We start from the raw sequence: 27,763 nt of genomic DNA on the forward strand, positions 1-27,763 counted from the left end.
AGGGCAAGATGTTTAAATGTGTCTCTGATTAATGGGGAGGAGAGCCTCCAATACTTACATATCATTCACAGAAGGAACAGACCACTTCAAAACAGTTCTTGGCCAACATGAAGGCAAAATACATTCATGGTCAGACTCTAAGATGTGTTGATCCAATAGAAAACCTGTGATCATGTTTAAGAAGTTTCCCGTTCTAGGTACTGGTGATAAAAGTTTTAGGGAGAACTGGAGTGTCTCATCTTCAGTGTGCTCAGAAATCAGAAACCAAAAGGCACGAACTGGTTCTTCTTCACTTGATTGGGGGTCTTAAATAGAATGACTTACTATAAGGCAGTGTTAGCCATTACCAAACCTGTTTTCCCGAGCAGGCAGTGAAGGACTCGGCAGTGCCGGGCAGGCTCAGCCAGCAACTGCACCGAGAGCTGGAGCAGCAAGTGGACACTGCAAAGAACCTGGTTGCTTATGGATAAATACCTGAATACTACATGCATTGATCATTGTAAAGTAAAATTCAAATGCAGAGAGCACTGTGCATTAAGGTTTTCCTTCCCTCCAAATCTTTTTGATTTAAGTGAAAAACAGTCATAGCTTAACCCTACAGAGTTAAGGACTAACAGAAGCTAAAGGCCAGTAAGTTCAAAAGCAAAGAGGTAAACCCAACTGACTTGTGCCTTATAATTGATCATAAAAGCCCAGTAGATAATAATATACTGGGAAAAGTTTGCTGCACACATCTGGGGCTCCATTTGTGGATCTGCTGTGCTTTCACTCATCTCTTTTCAGGACATGCTAGTTATTTTCTTTTTTCCTAAAAATCCTTTCACATAACAAAGACTGTGCATGCCACGGTGCTCCTGTAGTACACAAGGACACACTTCAAAGAACTTCTGATTTGTCTGTGTCCTATACTCCTGTTTTCACTGGGGTTTTTGTCACTATTGTCACTTATAACATGGGCTGGAAACTCTGTGTATCTCCCTTCTGTCCCTCCTCTCTCTTAGTCTCTCATGTCTTAGTCTTGCTACTTAGTTGTGTCAGCAGAATTATTTTCTACATAGATGGGGCCATTTTTCATAGTGTTGAAGAATGCATTTAACTTTCTCTGATCTATGAAGAATTACATAGATGACTGAAGATGGTAGGTTTCATAACTAAAGGAGCTACACCCTTTTCCCCCTATGGTTTACTGGTTTTCACCAAAATTATCGGTTTCTCTGTCAACAAAACAGTTCTGTTGAAAAGTAACTCCCCCGTATCCAGAAGTGAATGACAGAAGATAACAACTTGAACACAGCACTGTGGACACTTAACTAGAGAAATCTCTTTCTCTGTGTATTCCATCTACACTAAACAGGCACTACTTACATACACTGAGGAAAAAGAACTACCTGGTGTTAAAGAAAAAAAAAAAACCCACAACCCACAACAAAACCACCAACCACAAAAACAAAACTTAAAAAAATCCAGTTGTTTTGTTTGTTTTCTCTTTTTTCTTTAGCAAGCCCATGAAAATGTTTAGAAGACAGCCATAAATCAGCAATGGATATGGTCATGGTAGGTAGCTCATCATCTGGTAAGAGATGTCATTTATTTTTATGGCTTACTGCACGGACTGTAACTCAGTGAAAACTGTAAGAGAGAAAGTAATCACAAGTACAACTACGATGAAGGAAAAACAGTTCAGTTGGGTACTTACAAGTTTGGATATTTACTCTTTTATCAATATCACTAGTACAAACAGTGCATGTCTCTTGACTAGCTGAGAGTTCAAACCATAAATGAAAGCAAAAGAGAACTCCAGAACGCTATTTCAGATAGGCAGCAGCAGAAAAGTTTTCTGTTTTTTCCTCCCTTTCTGGCTTTCCAAACAAACAAAAAAAATCCTCAGCTTGAATGTTTACATTACATATTATCAAGGGGGAAATGGCTACATAAACACAGGAAACAGCGTAACTGGAGCACAGAACCAATTAAGAAAAAATAGTTCCAGAATTCAAGTATACCTATGCTTCACAACACTTTTAATGCTAAATTATTCTATTGAGTACTTTGGTCAATGTAGATACTTTACTACATTACAAATATCTTTCACTTCTTAAACATTTATCACAAGTATTTTTTTCCCCACAAAGAAAAAGTAAACACAACAAAACCAATTCTTCTTGTATTGGGTGGGAATCTTCAATTTAACAAGTGAAGGAATCTCTGTTTTGGTGGAGAGTTTTTGTGGCTTTTTTTCTTTTTCCTTTTTCAAAATTCAATGCATTAATGGTTACAGAACATATCTGATTAAGATAAATCTTAGCAAATAAACAAGAAGATTCACTTTACAAAGTCCCTGTTTTAAAACTTCCCAGATGCTTTCACTCTGGCTGTCAGACCTACTTAAGAATCACTCCAAATTAGTTCTGTATGGTTATTACTTGGTCTCTTTGCTTTTCAAAATGCTGATCTGTAAATTTCCTGGCCAGGCCTGTTTCCCTCACTGTGCAGATGTCAACAAAACTTTTCCAGAGTGGAGGGAATGCAGCCCGAAGAGGCCTCCTTGTGAGGTCCACTACAATGCAAAGAGAAAGTTGGAAATCGATAAAAGAATAAATAAACACTTAACTAATCAAAGTAAGAACTTTCTGACATACTATGAAAAGGAAAACCGATGCTTTTTAATTAGCACGCATTATCTCTTAAGGGATGTTGAGCTGTCAGACTCATCACAGCATTTATTTTAAAAAGCTTTGTCAGAATTTCTGAAACTGACTTGAAATATGTTTTCCTCAAAAAAACAGAAAGGGAGAGCACGGGTACCTTCTTCCTAGACAGAAGCTGGAGACTTCACAACAGACAGACAAGATGTTGTTTAGCAGCAGCCTTCTAAAAGAGATCAAAAGCCTGAGTGCCCATATGTCATCAGCAACTTCTTCCGAATCCAAAATAAGCACACACCAAAATTTTAACTGAAACAAACAAACAAAAGCCCTAAATGAAAGTTTAACAGTGAGAGATAAAAGTATGTTGTCAGAAAAGTTTACTAGAGCTTGGATTTTATTTTAAATTTTCCAAATTGCCAGAAATCGTTATATTTGACTTAGTGGTTCCTTCCATTTATTTTCTTTAAAGAAAGAAAGAAACAAAAACTGGCCAGCTACAGAACTCTCCATAGAAGCGTGGGCTCCTAAATACTAAAATCAATGTATTTAGAGCCTCACTCAAAATGGTCTTGGGAAAATGTCACGGCTAATGAAGTTACTCTTAAATCCAACTCGGAAAGCAGATATTCATTAGAGGTTGTCCAGCTTCCAAGTGTTTGCCCTCTTCCCCATAATCCCTGCCCTTGAAAAAGAGAGTGGAAGTCGTCTTGAGAAATGCACGATTTCTTAGCCCACTATCATGAAGGGCATCTTTAAAATAAGTTATTAAACAATCCTTAACAATGAAGTGATCAGCCCTGGTTCAGGCTAAGAAGGATGCATGGTCACTGAGCAATACAAGATACGTACTCGGTTTCTACATTACATTTTCCAACACTTGGCTCAATCTCAGTTTGTGCCTTAGACACTTCTATTTTCCTTGGCAAAGCATTTCACAACATAGCTCATCCTGAGGAAGTTTTCCTGACATTCAGCCTAAATTCTCTCCCAATTTCTTCCTGTCAGATGATCGCCTCTTCTTAGCTAGATGATGTAAGCAGCACTCACAGAAACTTCCCACACGCAGAAACAAAAGTTCTGCTAATAACATACAAATGGAGAAGTTTAAATTCCCTCTTTTCAGGAACTCATGCGGAAAAAAAAGGCAAATGAGACAATCCGAAAAAAACCCAACAGATCCTGAGCTCATTCTTTCATCAGCTCATTGCCTTTACACTTAGCAGGTTCTGAAAATGCCTACATAATATTATGAGGATAAAGACACGAACACAGAAGCAGATAAAATTATACATATATCATCCAGACACATGCTTAGGTATCTACAATCTTTTGAATAATTATTCAAACTCTGTCAACGCTTACGTAAGTGTTTAATCTAGGACAATAAATACACTGCATAATTGTTTATATATATATATATATATATATATAAAATCTTGGCTTGTTACGGAATCTATAAGTCAAAACTCAGAAAGATGGTTTTATGCTTTTTAACTGCTACCAACATCAAAATATTAATCTATTTCTGCTACTGTGATTTGTTTGGTCTGCCAGAACACTGAAAAAGCCTGTAAAGGATGTATGAACTACTTACAAACAACTTTATGAAATTACTTCTGATATACTATTATACTAATAGCACGGGTAAGTTATAGTCATTGTAAAAGCACAGCCATTTGTCGTGACTGAGGTTTGAATACAAATGTTATCAACTATCAAAACTTCACTACTAGTGTATGTAGCCCTGTTAAACCTATTTAATAATTATGGTAGGGAAAAACAGTATTACATATTAGGTGTTACTAACCCTCAGTTTTATAAGCTGATCTGGAAATCGAACTCTCCAAATTATAGAAGAATGTGCAATTACATTATCACAGCTTTGAAACGACACCATACTCCTGGCATAGATGCTCCTGTAACAGCTTTTGCCACATTTAAGATACTGTGCTAGACTAATCTTTACTGATTTTTTTTTTCTACCAGCTTGGTTGCAAATGTAACTTTTGCTACCCCGTTAAAGACAATAACAAATGTACCCCTTAATTATTAAAAAAAAAAACCAAACTGAAAACTCTGTTCCTTTTCATGACAGCCATTATCATAACAAGTAGTATGCCTGGTTTGTCATTTTGAAAACAGGCACCTTGGAAACAAATATCTGATGGCAGGTCCATGGCATTCATTTCATACTGGCAGCTCTCCCTTAACATAAGTCTCACCAGGATCACAGGGAAAGTTACAACTAGGATTGCTTAAAATACAAAATGGGTGCACCAGAATATAGATTGGGTAAACACATCCCAATCCACAGCCACTCCTGAGCTCAGAAGTGGCTTCTGTCTTTTAGAAATGGTTTGAATAAATATCCAAAGTCCTTTACTTGAAATCTGTGTTGGTTACAAGATTGAATCCCAAACATGGTGTGGTAACAAGCTTTAGAACGTGACAGAAAAAGGCTCAAACACAACTGAGCACAAAGCGAAGCTGCGTGGGCCTATGAACTCATCAGTAACCGCACTGGTTTCCCCCTTTGTCGTCTGATTTATTTTGCAACTCCCATTCATTGAGCCCCGTTTCAAATTAAACAGCGATGGCTTGACAGACAAGATGAACAGTTCAGACTGGAACTGGTCTTAACTATTGATCTACCTACTTACTTCTTCAGCAGCTCACGCAATCGCTTCTGTGTGAGCTAAAAATGCTTCATCAGTGGTTAAGTAGCGGCTACTGGGACTAAGCAACTCTGTATGCACCAGTTTATCGGTGGTCACAGAACCCCTGCCTGCTGCTCTCAGTGAGGCTCAGAAGCGACCGAGCAGCCAGGCAGGGTTGTGCTGGCCCTGCAGTCACTAGTTGTGACCAACCTGCGCTACCTGCCAGTATGAAAATGAATTTTCATCTTCACAGACACTGCAGATCTCAATGGATCAATTCCAGTAACTGCAAAAGTGGGGTTAAGAGCTACTAAGCTCTGCTACTTACTACGATTACGAATCCCTTTGCATTATATTGCACAGCTGCTACGAAAACAAACAAACAAACAAATAAACCCCCCCCCCCCCAAACCAAAATGCTACAAAATGCAGTCTGATAGTTAAAGATTTTGCTTCTGTGCGGGGTCTGGTTCTTGATACAAGAGCCATGGCAGTATCCAAACAATCTGCTATTCGCTCTCTCTCCACTACCAACAGGACGATCCTCCCAAAAATCACTACTAAAAATATGTTTTTTTAAAAACAAGTTGGTGCTGAGGAAACTAGCTATTCTAAGAGATGAATGTAATTGGAAGTTGTATTTTGTTTTAACAACTATTTCATGAATGAACATGTCCAGGCATAAAGCCAAAGTCAGCTGAGCTGTTTGTAATGGTACCATGCCCAGGAACTGTTAACTCCGAGATTGGAAGTACGTATCCTTTCAGGAAACAAAAGCGCGTGTATGAATGTTTAAGATATATTCTGAAGAAAGGTAGGTTAGCCGCAGATTTGAACTATTCAGAGATAAAGGAATTTTTATAGGTGCAGGATCCATAGAAAACCTTTAATTATGCCCATGCTATTGACAGCATTAACTCTGTGTGTACAGTGCTCCAGTATCCCATCAGAAAATAAAGAGAAAATTAGAAATGTAGCTATTCAGGCTAATTCCTTACAACCACAGGAAAATGTCATGATGTTCCTTTAAAAAATAGACATAACAGTAAATAAATCAATATGAAATGAAGTTATGGAATAGAATACATGAAGTTATAGAAAAATTTAAATTGAAATACAATTTGATTGCCGCATGCCTACAAAGCATTACTGATAGCTGACACAGTAAAATGTTCAGGGGTTGTTTAAGCCTCAAATGCTTAAGAATTATAATTTAGAAGGTTCTGACAATGGTCAGTGGTGAAAGTTCAAAATAAGCATGTTGGGAACAGCACAAATAATTAAGAAAGTGATGCAGAACTTGGGGTGACATGTCATGACAAGACATCTGGAGTAAAAGCACTAGAAGCAGCATCAGATCCAGGTTTCTTAGTCTTTTTCATCCTCTCATGAAAATATCACTAACAACATAAATCAATTTAGAAAGCGCTCATTTAGTTTCTAGTGTCTAGCACACTTTCTTTAAAGGTAGCCTTTTACTGAAGGATGGGTATCCAAAGAAGCAGCTCTCACAACATTTAATTGTTAAGGCTCCCAGACTCCTTGGCCACGTAATTTGGAACTTTCCACAGGACTGTGTGATATGGCTTCCAGATTTTTGCTACAATTTCCTATAACCTCTTTCCTTGATCACAACTGGTTGCAACAGCAGGGCTGCAATAAATGCACCGAGAGCTTGATTCACAGGCATTTATTTTGGCAATCCTGCTAGCTTAAGCAGAATTTGCTGATCTTACATTGCTTCTTCATGCTCTCTGTGACTTCCTTTGCCCTATGTCGCTGTGATGCTGAAACAGCCTGTGGCAACATGGTTGAAAAATAAGCAGTAAAAAATTTTGTTTGTTTTGTTTTGCTTTTAGCCAGGTCAGTTTTCTGAAGTGGGTACATAATAAACTGGCACTGCTGCCAAAAAACCAGCTTAGTTCAAAGTAAAAGCACTAGCTTGGGGAGATGTATTTAAGAAAGTTCGTCAAAGTAACAGTAATTTAGCTCCTACAGACATTTGAAAATAATTTAAAAAGCAATCTGAGTGTTCTGCAAACCTTATGACAACATCCTAATGAGAACACTTCAAATAAAACATCTTTGTGTGTAATACAGCTATGGGCCCATGCGGATTACACAGGTTCCCCAAGGGAGAATATTGAGCTGCCTTGGCTTCAAAAAACATAATTTACTTGATTTCTTGTGAAAAGGTGTTGTTTGGTTTTGATTGCATTTGTTTGTTTTGGTGGTGTTTGTTTTAAATAAAGGCATCTTTTTTTCTACATACCCTTAGTACATAAAGTGCTTGTGTTGTTCTCCATTTTTAATCACATTTCCCAGGATAACAGTTAAGAAAAAAAAACCCAAACCAACCGAACAAAAAACACACAAAAAACCACCAAAAACCAGGGGTTTCAAACTATTCCAGTGATCAGACAACATGAAGAAAAATTTGAAAATAAATCGTTCGTAGGAATGAACTACCTTTTCCAATATTACTTGGAGAAGCGCAGATAAATTCAGAATCCATTAAAAAAATTGAGAAAATGGTAGATTGTCAGATATCAGCATTCTCCCACATTGTTACAGGTTAGTAATGGGCACAACATGTACCCTCTGCTACAAGCAACTCCCTTCCCTCCCTCTGCAGTCACAAAATAAATGCATAAAACTTTAAGGCTATAAGGTCGGCTGATCCAGCAAAACTCAGATTCCTTTAAAATACTCATTTAGAAGTGCAAACACCTTTCTCTTTTCTCTATCAACAGTTATCCGAGAAGACACTTGGTTAGTGACTGTGTTGAAAGCCAAAGCATCTACAAGCTAAAATAGCAACTACCTGCCTTCCTGTGAAGACTAAAATGTCATTAAAATAAACTCATTCCAGCCACAGTACTTGATGAATGCCTCTCAAAACAATATGGGAAGTTGCTGTCCTGTAATGCAAGATCATATGCATCGAAATACAGGGAACATGAAATGAGTGTATGAAATCAAGACCAAAAGAGATTTATAAAATAAGAAGTAGCAAGCCGCTTTCCAACTAACCCCCCATTTTGTGATTTTACCAAAGGGACGATTTCACTGCTCTGTCTCCCAGTTATACTCTTCAAAATTGGGAATGGCAAGCAATCTCCTCTCCTAATAGAGAAATGCTGCAAAGTAAACCAGGATTTTTCAGAAATTTGTCCATGAGTTACTGTGTTAATGACTGGTTTTCAATAATCACTTCCTATTCTTATTGCAGTCGCTGCTGATTAATCAATTAAGAACTCCAAGGAACGCTACTAAGGCACCAGGCCAGCTCACCAGTGCACTCTAAAAATCATGGAACTGTTTACGGCAAGCTGTTAAATCTTTTAATAAAAAGCTTCATAGACCAAAGATTAAAGACTCCCTGTAATCATTTTATGTTGTAATAGGGAGCAATCATCCTAGTGCTTTCCTAGTCGGATATCCATCTGGAGGTAAATGCAAATACAAGTAGCATGAACATAGAAAGCAGGAGAAAATGTAATAGTTAGTTGAATCAATTACATTAATCTACAGTGTAGTACTCCTGCAACACACATATTTTAAAAATAAATGGATTTCCTACATTTCCATTCTCTGCAGAAAACTGAAGAGCAAATACTATAAGCACACTAATTACCAAAGCCTTTTTACTAAGGCTTTGACTACTGTTTATGCATGATGTTACAGGTACATGAATATTAAGAAGTATTGTGAACAAGGACCAGAGCCAGTGAAGACCCTTGTCTCCACTCCCTTTTCCCCTCAAACAAGCACCCAAGGTCCTACTCACTGTCTATTGGCTCCATCAAGACAAACAAGCACTCCCAGTTTGATGCCAGCTACCCAGCCAACATAAATCAGAGATCAAGGTGACAGACCTGTGCTTTCACACCTCTGACAAAAATGTTTTCTACAAGAAAATAACTATATCACAATTCAACTCTATGACAACTACATTGGAAAAGGGCAAAGACTGTCTCTAAAAACAGTCAGATTGTTTTCTTCTGCAACTGAACAGGTTCTCAAGGCAATGGAACTATCTAGGACCAAGTTGAGCAGAACAGGGTGCAAAAGGCTTTGCATTTGCTACGGTTCTCCACTGTGGGCATTCCTATCAATAGGAAACAATTCATATTTCCAAAGGAAATGAAAAAAGAGAAAGCTGCTAAGAAACACAGTGCAAAATACGAACAATAGGTATTCTGCTGACTTCATCATCATCATCGTAAAACTCTGAGCAAATTCTGTATTAATGGCATTACTCTGTCATACTAAAATCATACCAGAAGTCCTTTCAGCAAAATTAAAGAAAACAGGGACCTATATTTTCCATCCCAGATGTTAACAGGTGGGCAGTAACATGGATGTGAGAGGGACTAGTTGTAAACAGTTTCTAATGAGACCAGTTTGATGTTTTAAATATTATCATAATCAAATGTCACAGGATGACTTCATTTTTTTTTCTTCATTTCCACAAAAATAATCATAGAATCACAGAATTGTTTAGGTTGGAAAAGACTTGTAAGATCATCAAGTCCAACCATTAACCTAACACTGCCAAGTTCACCTCTACACGATGTCCCTAAGTGTCACATCTACATGTCTTTTAAACACCTCCAGGGATGGTGACTCCACCACTTCCCTGGGCAGCCTGTTCCAATGCCTGACAACCATTTCCCTGAAGAATTTTTTCCTAATATCCAACCTAAACCTCCCCTGGTGCAACTTGACGCCCTTTCCTCTTGTCCTAATGGAACAAATTACTCCAAAGAATGAAAATTATTAGAGAAATTAGAACTATAAACAAATTAGGGGAATATACCCAGTGTAAAACTGGAAAGTAACACTAAGAGCTCCATATGCATTCCTAGTCATTATTATCTAAGGAAATCATGGAAGCTGACACAGCATCCTCTGGGAGAGCCAGTCAATGCTCTGTACAAAGAGCACCCATAATTTTATCCACAAATTGTCTAGTATGTGTCCTTTATTTGGAGAAAGTTCAGAAATATCTATGCATACATAGAGATGTTAGATATTAAACTGCAATAATGATAACAGAATGTGAGCAGTTTACTTTTATCATTGTGTTTTTTCATTTTCTTTTGTTGTTGTTGTTTTAATTGAGCACAAGTGCTAATAAACAGTCACTGAACACGTGTATTTTTGTACTTGAGTGGTGCAGAGAAAGACAGCAAACAGGATTCCTTCTAGCCCAAGACACGGCAAGGGGGAAAGCTGCATTGCAAATTCTCCCTCAACAAGAACACAACACAGGATCATGTTGCAGATCTTCTCTCTAGGAAGCCTGCATGAGAAAAAATATGCCAATCACTGCTTGATTTCATTTATCAGTTATAGTGGTCACAGATAACATCTGTAGGGAAGTAAAGGTATAGTTCTAATATCTTTCTGATAGCATTATATCATAGAAATGACTATCATCTTGATAGTAATTCTGGACCAGAAAGTCATCATTTTTCTTGCGTGCACTGCAGTGAGAAGGAGTTGATAGAAAGTCAGGGCCAAAGGAATTATTTTTCCAGCTGGATCACTTCTCCAATTATGTTCACTATGCAAACAAACACTTGTACGAACGCAACAGGGAAGACTGGACATTTTCTTAAAGGGTCCAAAAAATACTCTACAAATATGCAATTAATACGAATACAAAAACATTCTTCCAGGTCTCACTGAACTCCACTTGAGTTACCTCCCAATTTTTACATTGACAGTAGCTGGGGCACAAAGCTGACTCAGACTGGGGTAGAAAGCTGGTTCTGAAAATCATCCATTAGTTAAAATTTTCTGTAGCACAGTTCTTCCAACCATTCTGGAGCTAAAACAGAGCAGGAAACCACACACTGCTGCTGACAACATGCACTCTCTTCTGCAATAATCTCCAAGTCTAACAGGTAAAAGCCTCAACAAAATTGTATTACATATTTAAAAAAATAGAATTTATATTATATTATGTAAGGTAAAGACAAACTGTATTTTTCTCCAAAAGAGACAAATGAAAACCATAAGCAAAAATTATTCTATTATGTAAAATAAGTAAAATAAGATTCACACAAATGAACCATTTACAAGGTAAAAATTCACACACATCCCAAAGAGAAACATATGCACGCACTGTCAGTAAATTACTTGTCAAGCATGTGCTTAAGGTTGACAATACCTGAAAAGTTCCCATTTCTCTCCACAGACTCCATAATGTGAGTCTGGACTGGAAAAATGTAGATTACTGCAGTGTACGTGCAACCATAGGTCAGGCAAATTTCACCTGTAAAGACAAAACTTATTCTTCTCACAGTTTGGGATCTGAGATAAATTCCAGAAGGACCAAAAAGAAAGCAAGAAGACAACAAGGCAGAAGATACTCTACTAAGCTCTGCAGCCCTTGGAAGTATCCATGGCTTGTCCAAAGACTTCCAGGAGCAATTTAGAGTAAAATGGGATGAAGCAGCAATCACCAACTGCTGCACTCTGAGGCACAGCTGTCCTCAAACGGTGCAGATTTGGTTTTCTGCTAGCAAAGCAACTACTCCTTTGAGATCGTACAAGTACACGTCTTCCCCAACCAGTCCTTTAGATCCCACCTTCCCTGGCCTAGAAGGCAAAAGAGGACGAGGACATAACCTGCTGGTGCTTTGCCCTACTCTGCAGACCTTTCCTGTCCACTTCCAGGCATCAAAAAATCATGCTGGTGAGGACATATTAGTTTGGCACTGATACCTCTACATTGCACAGAGAATAAATTCCCTAGTGATGTACTCAATAACAGGTGAAGGATGAGGTGTTTCCTCTCTTGTCTTTTTCACTCATTTCCCACAGAGTTTGCAAATGGCTCAGATGAGGGAGTGGAGCAGAAGAGTCTGAGATAAAAAGCAGTGGGGGAACTGGGTAGCAAGCAGGGCTATAGTAACATAAACTTTTAGTTATATTTGAAGTAAGACCTGAAATGTTTATAATGGTTAGTCCTTATATATAGCAAGTATTTAAAATGGGGATTCACCAAAAAGATTTATGAAGGCATGTGATTTGTCTTCAGTCATTTTCCCAATGATTTCTAAAACTTGGCTTGACTGCAAGTGGACAGTAAGATGATGGACTACAAAAAAACCCCAAACTAAACCAACTAATGAACAAAACTATTCAAATCAATATTTTCCTATCTTGCAGGATTCCTTTTACCAAAGACAGGGATCTCTTCTCCAATTAATATCAAATAAGTAGCTACTATACCTGAGGTAGGAGGAAGAAAAGGGGAAAAAATAAATAACTAAGAATAAAAAATTTTTTATTAAAAAATAACTCTGTACTGATTTAGTGCTTCTTGTTCAATAGAAAGCTCAGTTACTTAGGAAATGGGTATTTCCAAATTACTGATGCACAAATTCAAAAAGTCTTTCCAAAGATTCAGGTTAATGACACATCACATGTTACCTTAATTGCTCAACAGGATATGTACAGCCCACCTTACGTAAAGGAAAACAAAACAAAACATAAACAAACAAACAAAGCACCACCACCACAAAACCAGCTTTGAGGTGCTTTTTTATTAAAGTTGCAAAAATGGGGAGGCAACCAAAACAAAAAACCAGTCCTAACTGCAAAGAGAAGAAACCCTCTCATTCGCACTAGTGTTCCTTCACTAGCAGTAATACGCCTTCAGACAGTCTCCTTGCAGGCAGGTTCCCACCAAAGAAGTTAATTTATATGCCAAAATTGATGAGAGGTGAAGAGCACTGAAAGCACTTACCAAGTATATCAAAACGCCATCATACACTATTTTTTGTCATTTTATGAGAGAGCCCATGTGAAACAAAATGCCAAGTGTATGCTATGCCATCTCAGGGTACTTGTGTACGTGATTTTATGGCTTCTCCCCTTTATAAACTGAGTAATAGAGCAGCACCTGTGGACAGAAGACTGCTTACTCTTCTGATGGAATGTGTAACCCCCTTCATATTATAGGGAAAAGGTTAATTCTGCTCAACAGCATGCTGTGTCCTCCTGTATCTGATTTTATGTACCATTCCATGGATACCTGGTCTTAATAGTTATTTTTCAAGTGCAGCTTTTGAAACTGAATATTTTGATGCTTTCCCTAGAAGAAGATAGCATCAGACCCCTTGAGTGAGAGCACATACAGAACCACAATGAGAACATCCAGTTTATATTAAAAAAGTCCACAACAATGAGATACTCTCTGAAGCACGAAGATTATGAGATACAAGGAGACAGATGCTAGAAAGAAAAATATTCTTCGAGCATAGTACACAACTATTCCCTTCAGAATTTTTGTACCGTGCCCTGAGGTATTTAATATTAGTCAGGAATCCAGAGTAACCAAACACATCTCACTGATTCATGATGCCAGAGAGAAAAGCTCTGGGACCATTCATCACCTGCCAGCAACCCATACAAACTTGGGTAAATAGCAAGGAATGTACCAGTTAAAAGGCCTGTTTCACTGAGGGATTTAGTGAACTTTCAGAAATAATCAAGGAGTTACGTTCAAGACAACGTAACACTCAAGAGAACACCTTCAATGCTTCAAACTGATAGGGGATCTCAAAATGAACTAATTCATCTATTCTTGTGTCAACACAGCATAATCCTATAAAAGGAAAAGGAATTAGTATTTTATATGACTCCCAGTACATTTCTATTTGTTAGAAAGTTTACTAACAATATCAAATGAATAGAAAACATAAATAGTGAATGTTATCTCTAAAATTTAAAAAAGCATATCACTTATTTAACAGAAAAAATCAAAGTCCAGCAAGAGCAGAAGGAAAGCATTTTAAATAAGTTCCCTTGATATAGATGCAAATATTCACATGAAATTAAATTATAGCGTCTCTATTGTTCCCTAACAATCACTGGGAAATAGAGGGAGGTTATTATTTTACAGTCCCTGGTGGCTTGTTGCTGAAGTCAGTGGAAAAGCAGTGGGAATCAATCTGACTTTTTATCCTATTGGCACACTACTTGTAAAACCCAAGAGCTGTTTGTTAGGGGTTTTTTTAAAAGCACCATTTACCAAAAGCATCATTAAATTAACAGCAGCATGAAAGGACAGTTATCAAACATAAGGCAGAATACCATAAAAAGGTGTCTTAAAAGTTATTTTTTGTTTTATTTGCTTTTTAAGGGAAAATGTTTGGTGCATGACCTCTGTTTTTTCTGAGGACTACCAGTCAATTTTTTAGCATCAGGAAATAAAAGACAAGGATAAAAGAAATTGACTCATAATAATCACCATATTATTACTGCTGCAAACAATAATGGCTGCAAAGCTTTACAGAACAGAATATTTATGTATGTGATACAAAGTTTTATTTAACCTTACGCTTCAGTGTTTTTCCCAGTAATATTGTTCATAATATCTTATTTCATTAGCTTCTTCTAAAGAAAACAAAAATGAGTTCCATTTGGTTCTTTATGCAAAAAGGACAGAGGATTTGCGAAGTACCTCTCTCAGTATTTCCTTGACCACTGGAAACACTTAATTTATACATTCAGTGGGCAAGCCTTCCAACACATCTCTCTGCATTCACCAAAACAAAAATATCATTTTACTGATGAAGAATTTAATGGGCATCAGGTGAGAAATAAATTGGCGATACGAACACATACTTTCCACATTCAAATCTGAATCATGCACTCATATGCATGCTCATAAATTAATGATATAAAATTCAAGGCAATGAAATACAATCATTAGCTGGTAAGTAAAATTAATGTCTGCCACTCCATTTTCCCATAAATGCAGCATATGCTGATACAATACTGTCTTTTACTGTCACACACTTCAAGAATTAAAAGGGAGTTGTAAATGGTATGATGAAGCATATCCAGAAAAAGTCTTAACCCTGACTAGCTGCTTTTCTCTAAGTCTTCTACAAAATGTTAAAAAGAACAAGCTTTTTTAAAAAAAAAAAATCACTTTTATCAGTGTTCTCTTTTTATGCAGAAGTAAAAGAAATTAAATTCTTAAAGACCTGCATGCCCAGCCTCAAGCTTTCCAGCAATCTGAGAACTTTTCCTAAAATCATTCCTAATCTGCAAATTGGCTGGCTTCAAGTGCTTCTAGCAGAGGAATCAAAGGGTACAAATAATGCTCCATACTTCCTCAGAAACAGGCAAAAAAATGTTTTGAAGATTTCACGCTTAAATCACAAGTTTGTCAAGCAGAAACCTCTTATTACTAGCAATCTGTTCAGCATCTAGGACGGCACCCCGATCCTCAAAGGGACCTCTGGATTTGATGATGGCATGCATGAAACTGCAGTGAGAGAACTGCACAACAACAAAAAAAGCATCTTTGATGAAGGTGATACTTTCTGTGTCATTTTTTTGTTTTGATTTGTTTTGTTTTTAAGCTTCTAATCCCTAAAGCAAAGCCATAAAATACAATATGTACATTCATTATAGTATGAAAAGCTGCAAACTAGTGGGTTGCAGCAGAAAAACGTCAGGAGAGCCTGTCTTTTGCCTCTCAATAAAACCAGACACAATCTGTAAGTCAGTGCACTGCATCATAGCAGGATCTCCAGTTCGTACGACTCTGTGAAGTGAGTGCAGCACCAGCGCTTTGGCTGCTTTTACAGAGCATTTAGCACTTTGTGACCCGGGGCTGGAGCAGTAAGTGAAGCAGCACTGGGCATAAACTCAGAAAGATGGAAAAAAGACAACCAAAGTCACTTCTTCATTTATAAAACATACCCCTAATGGAAAGCACGGGCACAGTAACTGTGTAGAGATCTAGGTGGGACTGGTTTATCCTACATGTATTTTTTCAAGCCTCAGGTTCCCATTCTTGCATTTGGGTCTAGAAGGAATGAATATTTTTGGAAGTTTAATTCCAATAATAATTAAATAAATTCCACCAACAGGCAGATCAAAGGTTTTAAAACCAGAGAAATTCTAAGTTTGCTAAATTTTCTTACTCAAATATCACTAACACGGTAACTGTGTCCTCGATGGCCTCAGCATGAACATTCGTTTGAAGAACAAACAGAATGGGGCTGTTTCAAACTCAGCAAAGAGCTGGATGCAAACGATTTCCCATCAAGAGCAGCTTCTCCGCACACAAATACTATTTGCCACTTGGTTTACAATTATTTGATGATCACATTCTACTACACTTATAGACATGTGTAAAATAGTTTTCTGTGAGACTAAAATCTCAACCAAGTCTCTCACCTGCCATTTGGATCCAACAGCTCAGCTACATAATCCATGCATTCCCACTAAAGTCATACTGAAATAGAACAAAAAATATCCTTCTCTCTGACTGGTCTTTTTCACTTAATAATATTTTTCCTCTTTTTGCTCTAATGGCCTTCCTACAAGACATGAAGTAAAAAGTCACATGGAAAGATCAAATCATAAACCATAGAGAGGCCAGAAACTTCTACAAGTGAAAAAAAGAGTGACTCATCTGACAAAAAAACAACCAAAAGATAAAGGGAAATTACATATACATATTATGAAAGACTAACCAGTCTGAAAAAGAAAACCTTCACCTATTCATTGCTTTGTCAGTTCACAATAATCTTTAACCTAAACTGGAAAGCTATTCATTTGAAACATTCTCTAAGTAATCTGTTCTCGTAAATGTCTTTTAAGGTGGTAAGTACTGAACAATCATATTCTCACTCTTCCATCCACCCAGGAAAAAATATTTAGCATGAACCAAAATATTTTGCACTTTTACAGGTTTAGGTGATATTAGCTATGCAACCGTACCATATAAATGTCTATGATTTTGCAACTTTAAAATATTTATGTAAACAGAAATGGGAGGACAGTAATTCTGTGGTTATTTACTCCTAGGAATAAGAGAACTTTAAGCTTCTTCCTGGATTAATAAATTTCCTCCAATCTGAGTCAGAAAATCCCTTTCCTCACCTCCCTAAGTACTCGTAAGAAAGAGGAAAACAAAGGCAAAAATAGTCATTGGATGGATTTGAGTGAGTTAAACTTTCACAATATTTAAAAATCCCCCTACTGAGGTTAATCCTTACCTCTCTTCTTTATTCATGATTGACTTACAAGGAAGGAAAAAAGCAGTTTCATTTCTTACGTGAATTTAAAAAAAAAATACTTGTACAAGAATATACTTAAGACTTCTTTAACAAAGCTACATCTGAATAGAAGTATAAATGAAATAATACTGTGGATTCATCAGTATGGAAACAAAGGGAATAAGAACACCATAAAAAAGGACAAATCTGACAAGTCTGATCTATAATGTATTGTGCAAGAGTTTCCCAGAGGCGAATGATTTGGTTTCTCTTCTTACCTCTTATTTATTATATTCTTGGATTACTAGTATACATTCACCGGACAACACTGAAACTTCCTTAAATATAAATATCGATCTACATTTCTACTATAAGCTCTATTTTTTCAGTTTATTGCTGTGCCTTGTGACTAATAAGACAAGATGGGAGAAAGGGAAGGTACAGCAGCATTCAAAGGTTATTTTGAGGCGGGGAGTGGGGAGGGAAGAAGTTGTGAGGAAACAGTTTTTAAATTCATGCAAAAGTATTTGGCTCAACACTACATTAAAAATTACTGCAGTCTGTGCTAACACATTTCTTCCTTTGCAGAATTTCAAGTGATTCTTATGAAATACTCTACATCTACTACACGAATTAAAAAAATAAAACAGCACTTCAGAAGGAATAGGAAAACTGTACATTTTTATACAAAAATATGCTCAATGCAATGTATTATTGCCAGCAAACTTACCAGTCGTCTCCTCTCCTCTTCAACAGCGATCAGGAGCCGAGCAAACTCTTTCAGTGACTGGGCTAAAAGGAAAACAAAAAGAATGACCGGGTCAACATCACATTTTAAGATCAGATGAGTCCATTATCTGGACTGAAGTCATAGTGATAGACACTGTTCTTATAAAGTACTTCCCTGAAATCAGTAGTCATTAAATTGGGGACAGATTGAAGTGAGCAGCAGCTCAGGAGCAAGTAAAAAGCAAAGCAAAAGAACCTGAATCGTAAGAGTTATGAGTATTTTAAAAACTTTTTTTTTTAAATTTGGAGTATGGCAAGCTGATTTTCCTGAAATGTGCATAGATCAGTCTCAAAACAAAGTATTCTACAATCAGCCAGAAAATCTACTTTAGGAGACAAAGAGTAGAAAGAAACTGCAAAGAAAAATCTTGAGCTTCTCCTCTAAAAATGCAGCAACAAGCATTTGCACGTACTATGAAAATATTCAGGTAAAAATTTGAAAGTCAGCATTTCAGAGGAAATTTGTTACTTATGCCAACTGTTTAGGTTTAGCAGCTCTTTGGCTTTATGTTTTGCAAGGACAAGCTCCCAGGTGACAGGAACAGATGACTGATTTATAAGCAAGCTTTGAGTTCTGTTACAACTGGGAGAAGGTCTTTGCTCGAAACTGCCTTCAAATACAAGTCAAAGGGCTATAGCAGATGTCAACAGAAACATAATAAAAGTATTAACCCGTAAAAGAGGGCAAGAAAGGGAAAAACATTCCAGAAACTCTTAAGGTTTTACTCCCATGCAAGCGAGTGGTGCAAATCTCTCCAGAAAGATCTATCTTTTCATTTACATTACTTTCTCAAGGGCATATGGGTTGTTCAGAATTCAGCATCACAGTTCAACAGATAAAAATGCCAGAGAAGAACCATTTAAATAAATAGAGCCAAGTAGTTATTTTTCCTTTCTCCTGATGCATCTTAGCAGTAATTGCTGCCAATGGCAGGATGCTAAATTTGATCGTTTAAAGCTCTGGTCTCAGAATGCAGATTCATAAACCCTGCAGCTTCTCAAAACAAACTTGAGGCAACCTAAATATTCTTTTAAAGAGGAAAACAAGGAAACAAAACTTGCAGAATTTCTCAAAATAAAAGGCTTTAAAAAGTCTTTGCAGTTAACCCACATACACTGTTGAGGGTATGATAACAGAATTCCTGCCCTCTTAGCTATTTTTCCATCTTCTGAAGTGTTTTTACAAAATGTGTCACTCTCTAAACATATGGCTTCATCCCCTCTCAATTTCCCTGAAAGATTTAAGAAAATAAGTACAATGTCTAGAGGATGTGTTACGTTCAAGTACCCTCTAAGAGGGAACCAGTGTCTAACTTAGCTTAACTGTCTCATCTGCATTCACAAATTACTACTTCGTTTTTGGACCATACCCAAACTACTCTTCTCCTTTATCCCATCTGGACATTGCAGAGGTCATCCTTGCATTTTTCTTGCTCTCTTAACTTTTACAGCTGAAGAACACTTTACTGTTTGTTCCAATTTCTTCTGCAAGACCTTACACAGTTTATTTTTTGCAACTGTAATGCTACACCTGCATATATTGACCTCAAAGTAACTCTTTGCTGACAAATCCTTTTTTCCTCATTGTTACTCATGAGCACTTTGTTCACTCCAAATACACCTGGTAAGTTAAACGTCCATCTAGTTGGGTCTTAAGCCTTTTTCCTTTAATATTTTTCCCTGAGAAGATGAACACCAGAAAATTTTGTCATCTTTTAGGTAAAATAAATTCTAGGCCTCCTGCACAACCTTCTGAACTCCTCAACTCAGGTTTACTAGCTGAGCCTTTCAGTTACTGACTTTCAGATAGTTACCATCTCAGCCTTTATCAGAGTTACATCTTGAGATCAAGAAGGTTTACTATCCACTGCATTAACTCAATCTCTTAGAGTCAGCTCATAATAACCCATCTGTCAAAACCAGGTAAAGAAATTGATGATGAACTGACTGGTTAAGTTACCTGACGAGAAATCTGTTGAGTGCTACATTCAAGAATATTTATGTATTCACTACAAAACCTAAAAAAACCTTAAATAAACAATGAGCCAAACGCACGTGGCCAAACTATTTCTTATTTTCACACTCATATCTGCCAAAATTTAATGAGAAAATACCCTTGACTGTAGGAAACAGGACAGAGCCAGTTCATCCCTTGCGCATGTGGCAGAGTGATTCTTTACCCGCCATTAGAATTAATCTTTTCAAATAAACTAGATAAACATATTGTTTTAATTTTATTACCTATTCAGGGAATTAGGATGCCCTTCAGAAAAACAGCTGACTTTCTAGTAAAGCCAGCAAGAGAAATTGTTCCCAGATTATTTCAGTGAAATAGTTGGTCATTTTTAACCACAAGATGATGTGTTACTGCAGTCACATGTTAAAACTCCATCCCCCTCTTTTTTTCACTTTTTACTGTAGAGTTACTCACAATGATAGAGCTATTTTAAAGAGAAATTATCATACCAAGCACTATATCTTTGTAAGACAGCAGATCCAGAACCTACTGAAATTTAAGTTTTCCCTACCCACATCAATCCTTATGGTGCTTTTCACCTAAGCTGCTGATCACTTCATTCAAGCTGTTCTTAAAACAACAAAGGTTCATGAAATTTTTTTCTTCATCATCTTCAGTTAGAAAGTTAACACTTTACACCTTTGAGCAGCCAAGCACTGACAGTTCTCAGCCCCAAAACACAGTCGTGACTTTATCTAACTCAAATAGAAAGGGAAGGTTACAGGCAGGTAAAAGCAATATGGTTGTGAAGAAAACAACAATCCTCTCCAGTCAGGCAATGTTCAGTGTTTTAGGAGCAAAAAGACAGTGAAGGAAGAACAGCAGGAAGAAGAAACGGGGCAGAAGCATGACTGGTAACTGTGAGGATGAAGTAAAAAACAAAAACCACAGCAACACAGAAACAAAACACTAAGAGAAGCTTTTGATTCACCTTCTTAATTTCAAGGCAGAACCAGAGGGTTTTTTAGTTTCCGAGTCAAAACTTTTGCTTAGGATTTAAATAAGACCAGGATAGAGAAAGAACTATAAAAATATGTTCTGTAAGTGTAGAAATCAATATTTTCCTCAATGTTTAACACTAGTATAAAGGTACTAATACACCTGCTATACTGTGGCTCAGCTGAAGACTGAGAAGCTGTTTCCACCCTGTCTGCCCCATTGCCTCATCACCTTTGGAGAGATTATAAAGGTCAAAGTTTCAGTAAGAGCACAGAACCTACAGTCTCAGCAGCACTAAGACTAACCATTCCCTGACCCTAGAGACACCTCATCAACACCGACTTTGCCTCTGTTGCTTGCTGCCCAATATCCATATCCACCCTTTTTGCCCCAATCAGTGGTCACAAAGCCATGGAGCATCCTTTCCCAGCTCAGGAGGTGCACAGGGAGAACGTGTGAATTGTGTAATTCAGACCGTAATGAAGTATGGACAGTCAGTATGCAGACAGAGCTCAGCAATATGGATGTCTCTGGTGACCCCACTGGTTCTTCTGCCCTTGCAATGGCACCACAGAACATCAAAAAAGGCTTTACTACTGGCAGCTCTCTACGGCACCAATTAATATTGCAGTACTTCCAAATCTTTCATGCTATTACATCCTTCTTCCCATACACAGTCTGATCTCATTAAAAGCCAGGCTCTGTCCCCAGAGAACTTGATCTGTGCTGGAAGCCCAGAGGGTGCTGGACACTGGAACAGGCTCCCCAGGGAGGTGTCCCGGACCCAACCTGACAGTGTTCAAGAAGAGACTGGACAACACCCTCAGACACACGGTGTGAACTGCGGGGCTGTCATATGCAGGGACAGGAGTTGGACTCAATGATCCTTGTGGGTCCCTTCCAGCTCAGGACATTCTATGATTCTATGACTCTAAGGTGCAGTGGGAGGTGGGAAAGGGAAGGCAAGGCAGCCCTGGCTCCTCTCTGCACAGCGCACACCTTTCCCGCTTCCTCCCCTCTCTTCCCACAGCCCCTCTGGCTGCAGACGGGACAGCTCTGCCCCAGCTGGGGACGGGGCTGGGCAGATGGGGGGATCGCCAGCCCAGAGCTCCCTGTGGGGCACAGCCCTCCCCAGGACAGGTCACCCCCAGGGCACATGGAGGGATCCTCAGCTCGGAGCTCCCCACGGGGCCTCAGGCCTCCCCAGCACGGGTCACCCCATGGCACCAGACACCCCGGGGAGCTGGGCAGGGGCATCGCTCCCCTCCACAACTGGGATCCCTCTCCAGATTGCAGCACGAACCCGAGGCACAGGGGACACACACCTGATTCTGGATACTCTCAACAGGAAACAAAAATATTTCAACAATAATAATCTGAGGTTATTTTGTGTAGTTAAAAAAACAGATGTAAAAATCAAAACTATTTGAGGTAGATACGGCCCACTGTTGTCTGTCAGGAAGCCCAGGAATTATTACGCATGAAGCCTCACAACCTTTAATCACTAATGCTGCAACGTTTTCACTTTTTTCCCCCCTCCTTCTTTTTAATCAGAATAGAAGCATTAAAATGAACTTTGTAAATACAAAAGAGGGAGGGGGGAGGAAGAGTCAAGTATTTCACAAGAGGAAATGTCGTGGGAATGTGCTGATAAGAAATACATTCTGACAACATACCAATAATATAAAGTACAATATGTAACATAACACATGAAATATGAAAGTATTTTAAATTATTTTCAAATTGTTCTTGGTGGGTCACTTCAAGTAAAACAAAGTGCTGCCTTAATATGTTATTCTAAGTCATTAGGAGATACTAGTTCACAAAATCCAGTTTTACAGTCTGCTTTTTATTTAAGGGCTATTCAAAGGACTTGTAAGTTACACTTGGCATCATGATAGAAATAATGCTTGTGAAAAGCAACACCCAACAAGTAAAAACAATTGTATATGTACCCGTCTGTACACTTGTGGTCTCATTCATCACAATTAAAACAGGTTGCCAGCTGTTTTCTCTGGAGTGTTCCCAACTCAGCAGTAGCTTGCTGCAAAGTTCTCTCATTCAGGAGAAATGGCTCCCATTACTTTATTTAAAAAACCAAACCAAACAAACCCAAACAAAGAAACAACACCCTCCCCCCCACACACACACCCCAACAAAACCCCACAACACCCCAACACCCTCTTTATTTTCAAATGAAAAAACTTTTAATTAATTTGCTTCACAAGGAAGCAAACTAACAGTACCAACAGCTTAAATCTTAATGGTCTAAATGAGCAATGTCCTTTTTTTCTAAAAGATGCATGTCTTTCATTAATTGTTTAATCCCTATCATTTAAAACATACAGCACAGCTCCACAAATGGCTCCATCTGCATGATCAAAAAAGAACTAAAGCTCAGTGTAGGACTAAGTGAATGAATGAGAAATTAAAAAGGATACAAATTTATTTATCTGAATTGATATAATGTATTATTAAAAATATGCTTCATTTATTATCTAGAATTCTGGTTTAATGCATTAAAATCAACCCCAGGGATCCTGGGAAAAAAACCAAAAACACGTACTTAATAAACTTTATGAAGTTTTTGTTATATACTTTGTAGAGAATGTATCACCTTAAAAATATGCTTTCGGACGTAATTGAAGCTACTCAATAATAAGCTTAATACTAAAGAGTACAGTGTTACACTGCACTGCCAAAGGTTACATACAACAGGTGTGACACCATCTGTATTTAATGAAAAAAGGAAAGCAACTACCTAAGATTAGTTATATATGACCAATACTGAACTCAAAGACAAAGCCAAGTTTGGAAGGTAATGTTTAACTCAAGATAGAATGGAAAGTTACTGTGGAACACAGAATATTTTTTTTTTCTGTGAAATGGACTATTGGTTTAACTTATACTTGCACATACAGTCTTAATCAATGCAAAGGCAATTTTTAAATCCTCTTAAGTGCACTAAACAACATTTTATAGTATTCTAAGCAGATATCACCACCATCTTCAGATATGTGAATGCCAGCACGGAAAAAAAATATACGTATAGAAATACATCATTTGTTCTTCAGACATCTTGGTGTACAAGAGCCAAAACCATTCAAGCCTGTCAGAGATTTCCTGATGTGATGGGGGAAATGCCAGGACTGGCCTGCACGGTGCTCCTGACACACTTGGGCAGAAAGGTCAGTCAAGAACATCCTCCCTCCAGACCTCGTCACACCTCACATGGATGTGCTACGGCAGGCTCCCAATTCATGCTTGAGTACAAACTTCAGCTAAAGCCTCCAAGGGAGTTTCTGCCAGTAAATTATACATTACCAAGTCAAGAATTCAAGGTGGACCTAAGCCCCATAAGGAAATTTCCTAAGGATTACTATCTGTTTACTAGACTTCAGTGACAAAGCAGAATAAACTTAAGATCCATGAGAGCAGGGGGGGCTAGGGGAAAAGACTTTCTTTTACAGTTCTAAAATGAAAGTAAATATATTATTAAATAGTTACTAATTCACAGATATATTTCCAGAGCTTTTAGTGACTAGCATTAGTTGCAGCCACACTACTTCAAGCAGTTTTAAAAAAACCCACGACATCAAATAAAATTTCCATCCTCCTGCCTGTGGCTTTAAGCTATACTGAAAAAGGGCAAGGAAAAAAAAAAAGTAGAACAAGAGGAGCAACACATGGTTTTCCTGATCAGACAGAAAAATCACAGATTTCAGATTAACACTGACAGGGTGCCATAAGTATGACAATAATCTACTTTCTCGTTACTTTCTACCTAACAAGAATTGTGGATGTCAAAAGCCATATAGGATCCATAGTGTGTTTCTAAAGGTAACTAAACGGGATGTCTCAAAAGGTCACCACTATGGCAAGTGTTCAACATGTCAAGATGTAAACCCAAAAGAGGACTGTCTTGAAATAAGGCTCCTAAAGCCTTCCATTCTCTTTATCTTTCAATATGTTGGCTGTGGATTTAAATAAAGCCTTACCTTATACAACACTGATTTCCTTTACCACTGTCACAACCTGGACTGATTTGTTAACAATTCTTTTTCTTCCTTTTTTTTTCTACTGAATAAGGCCCATAATACATTAAAAGTGTACAATGATCTACAGCTTCAAATGGAATTACAGTTTAGCCCAAAGAGAACAAGCTGCTAGATCAGTGCCTTAGTCTGCAAACTGAAAGAATAATTTGTGCAATTTATAAATATTTCATAACCAATGCTGACTAGTCCTGAGTATCACTGCAGGATAATTTAAGAAACAGTAGTATAATACAACAGCAACATATTCCTACAGAAAACAGTATTATATTTTTTAAACAGATTTTCAGAAAAGCTGTATTTGGACAAGTACGCATCTGCTAAATCTTCTCAATTTTCGCTCAGGTTTTCACGTTTCATTGGCTGCTGCTATTTCCCCTGCCACTTCTACCCTGCATTTGTTTCCTTCACTTTCCAAGTGGCAACATTTTAGAAAAACTTAGTTCAGAAGACTGAGCTCAGTACCAGAAGTAATATTTACTGGGAAAGCGTAACAGAAAACAAAAGCAGGGAAGAGGGGTGCAGAACTTGAAACTGTTGTTTTTCTTACCAATTTAGTTCTGCTCTGGGTTTCATTCCCAAGAAATTAGAGGAAACTACTTCCGTTTGTTTAGGTTTAAGGTTATATTGCTTAGGTATTTATGTAAATTCCAGTTTGTAAAATAGCAGCATGTCAGATGCACTTTAACTTTGAGCTGAGTATTGGTGTCAAAAGATAAATTACATTAGAAGATTCCATCGTGGAAAAAAGTTAGAATAGTAAAATAATGGTTCATCTCTTCATGGGGTTTCAGTCTCTTTTTAAATTTGGAAAATTAATATTGGATGAGCTGCCTTATCCTCTATTTGGTTTCTCTTATTTTCCTAATCAGGGTATCAGATTTTATGGATCTGTAGTAAGGATCTCAGGCATTCCTTCAGTCTCTGTTTACATTTACCACAACCTCCACAAGAACAGGAAAAAAAAAACCAACCAAAAAACTATTTGTACCTTCCTATAATACAACGAAATATACTTCTGATAGTAAAAGACACAGGCTGAAGCAAAGATGCAAGAAGTTTTAAAATTACATGGAAATACCCTGACAGACACTCTCAAATTGAAGGCAAATTCTGCCAGCAGACAGCGGTTTAAATTCACAGCCCAAATAACCACAAATATCTTTTAAGAATTCCATCATGGGAAGGTACTCAAAGATAGAGGCAACTCTGGTCTGTGCTGCTCTTGTGATAGAATCAGGACAGACCAGACAAATTGAAGCAGTTTTGGACTCAATATATGAACATTCTTAATATCTGCTTCTATAATTAATCTGCTAAGTAAACTCTGCAAGGGCTTAATCAAATGATTTTTTATGAATTAGCACCATGATCTTTCAGATTTTGAAGCAATTTCTACCTAATCTAGACTTCAAACTTTCTACTCTGATTAACTAAAAATTTTTTTAAAAAATCCATTCAATTTCAAGGATAGTTTATCCTGACTTAACACAGACATGCCCATAAGAAAAAATAAATAGTAACTATTGCTGTAAGAGTTAAGATCCTCCCAGGGAGTGCAACTTAGAGTGGTAATTTTGTTTCCCGTGGGAATTCCCACCTTGAACCATAGGGAAAGGTATTTTGCCAATGTTTCTCAACTCTTGAAAATGAGTGTACTACCTGACAAAAATAAATCTAAATTTGCCAAATGAACCCATTATACATCGGGAAGGAAAAATATTATAAAAGGCAAAGAGACACAGATATGAAAAATGTCTGGGTTTAAAACTTCTTGAAAGAAATTACACAAACAAGGAAGCAAGAAAAATGACAAAATTAAGACTTCTGTGCCCAAATTTATGCCTCAAGGACTATGTATTATTCTCCAAATATGATCATATCTTCCATTATATACTGACAAGCACAGAACTTTATCAGAGCACAGTTACTTAAATCCGTATAACTAAAACTAAACAAACAAAACCCAACAAATTTCTCTGCTTCATTTGATTAAAGCACTGTAAACTCACACGAACTGTGGTGGTATTTTGTCCTCTACACCATAATTTGGAGCCTATTGGCTCTTTGCAGTATTAGGACAGAGGGATCACAATAAGTGCTCCAAATTCCCCATGAAGACAAAACCAGCAGTGACACTATCACAGCCTCGGTATCAGTCTCCTGTGTTCCTCCCCTGGCTATGGCATTCAACCCCTCTATGTTTTTTAGGGAGTGTTCCCCAAAAACAGCTGTTCAAAAGCCCTTCCATTGCTGGGAACGAGCATTTCCCCAGACCAGTCTTCTGGGTCTTGCCACAGCACCAAGGCCAGACAGAGCAGCACAAGGGGCAGCACGTTCCCCGGTAGCAATGGAAGCCCCTGTTTGAGCACGACTCGTGTGCCTCGCGGAGTGGACTGATAGCCGAACAAGATCAGACCTAAGCCTAATCAAAGCCCAAAGCTTTGCGAGATGTGTTTGTAAGTACAGTATAACATGTACATACCATATTACGCAACTGGAATTTTAACTCAAAAGTATTTTCATCTTGCAAAACCTAATAAGCAAATATGGCACGGTATTTTATGAGGGTTTTTTTCCTAAACATTTGTAAAACATAAAATGTAGGGCTGCTATG

General features: G+C 37.7%; 1 protein-coding gene across 1 annotated transcript in view; it reads right to left on the reverse strand.

Moving 5' to 3' along the window:
* Positions 1 to 27,763, reverse strand: part of ARHGAP42 (Rho GTPase activating protein 42) — a 155,906-nt gene that overhangs the window by 82,935 nt on the left and 45,208 nt on the right. The window contains exon 3 of the mRNA XM_065638471.1: positions 18,077 to 18,138. Coding sequence (XP_065494543.1) covers positions 18,077 to 18,138 — 62 coding nt within the window. The remainder of the gene's footprint in view (positions 1 to 18,076; positions 18,139 to 27,763) is intronic.

Source organism: Caloenas nicobarica, chromosome 1, assembly GCF_036013445.1.
Source record: "Caloenas nicobarica isolate bCalNic1 chromosome 1, bCalNic1.hap1, whole genome shotgun sequence".
In the NCBI taxonomy this organism is placed as follows: Eukaryota; Metazoa; Chordata; class Aves; order Columbiformes; family Columbidae; genus Caloenas; species Caloenas nicobarica.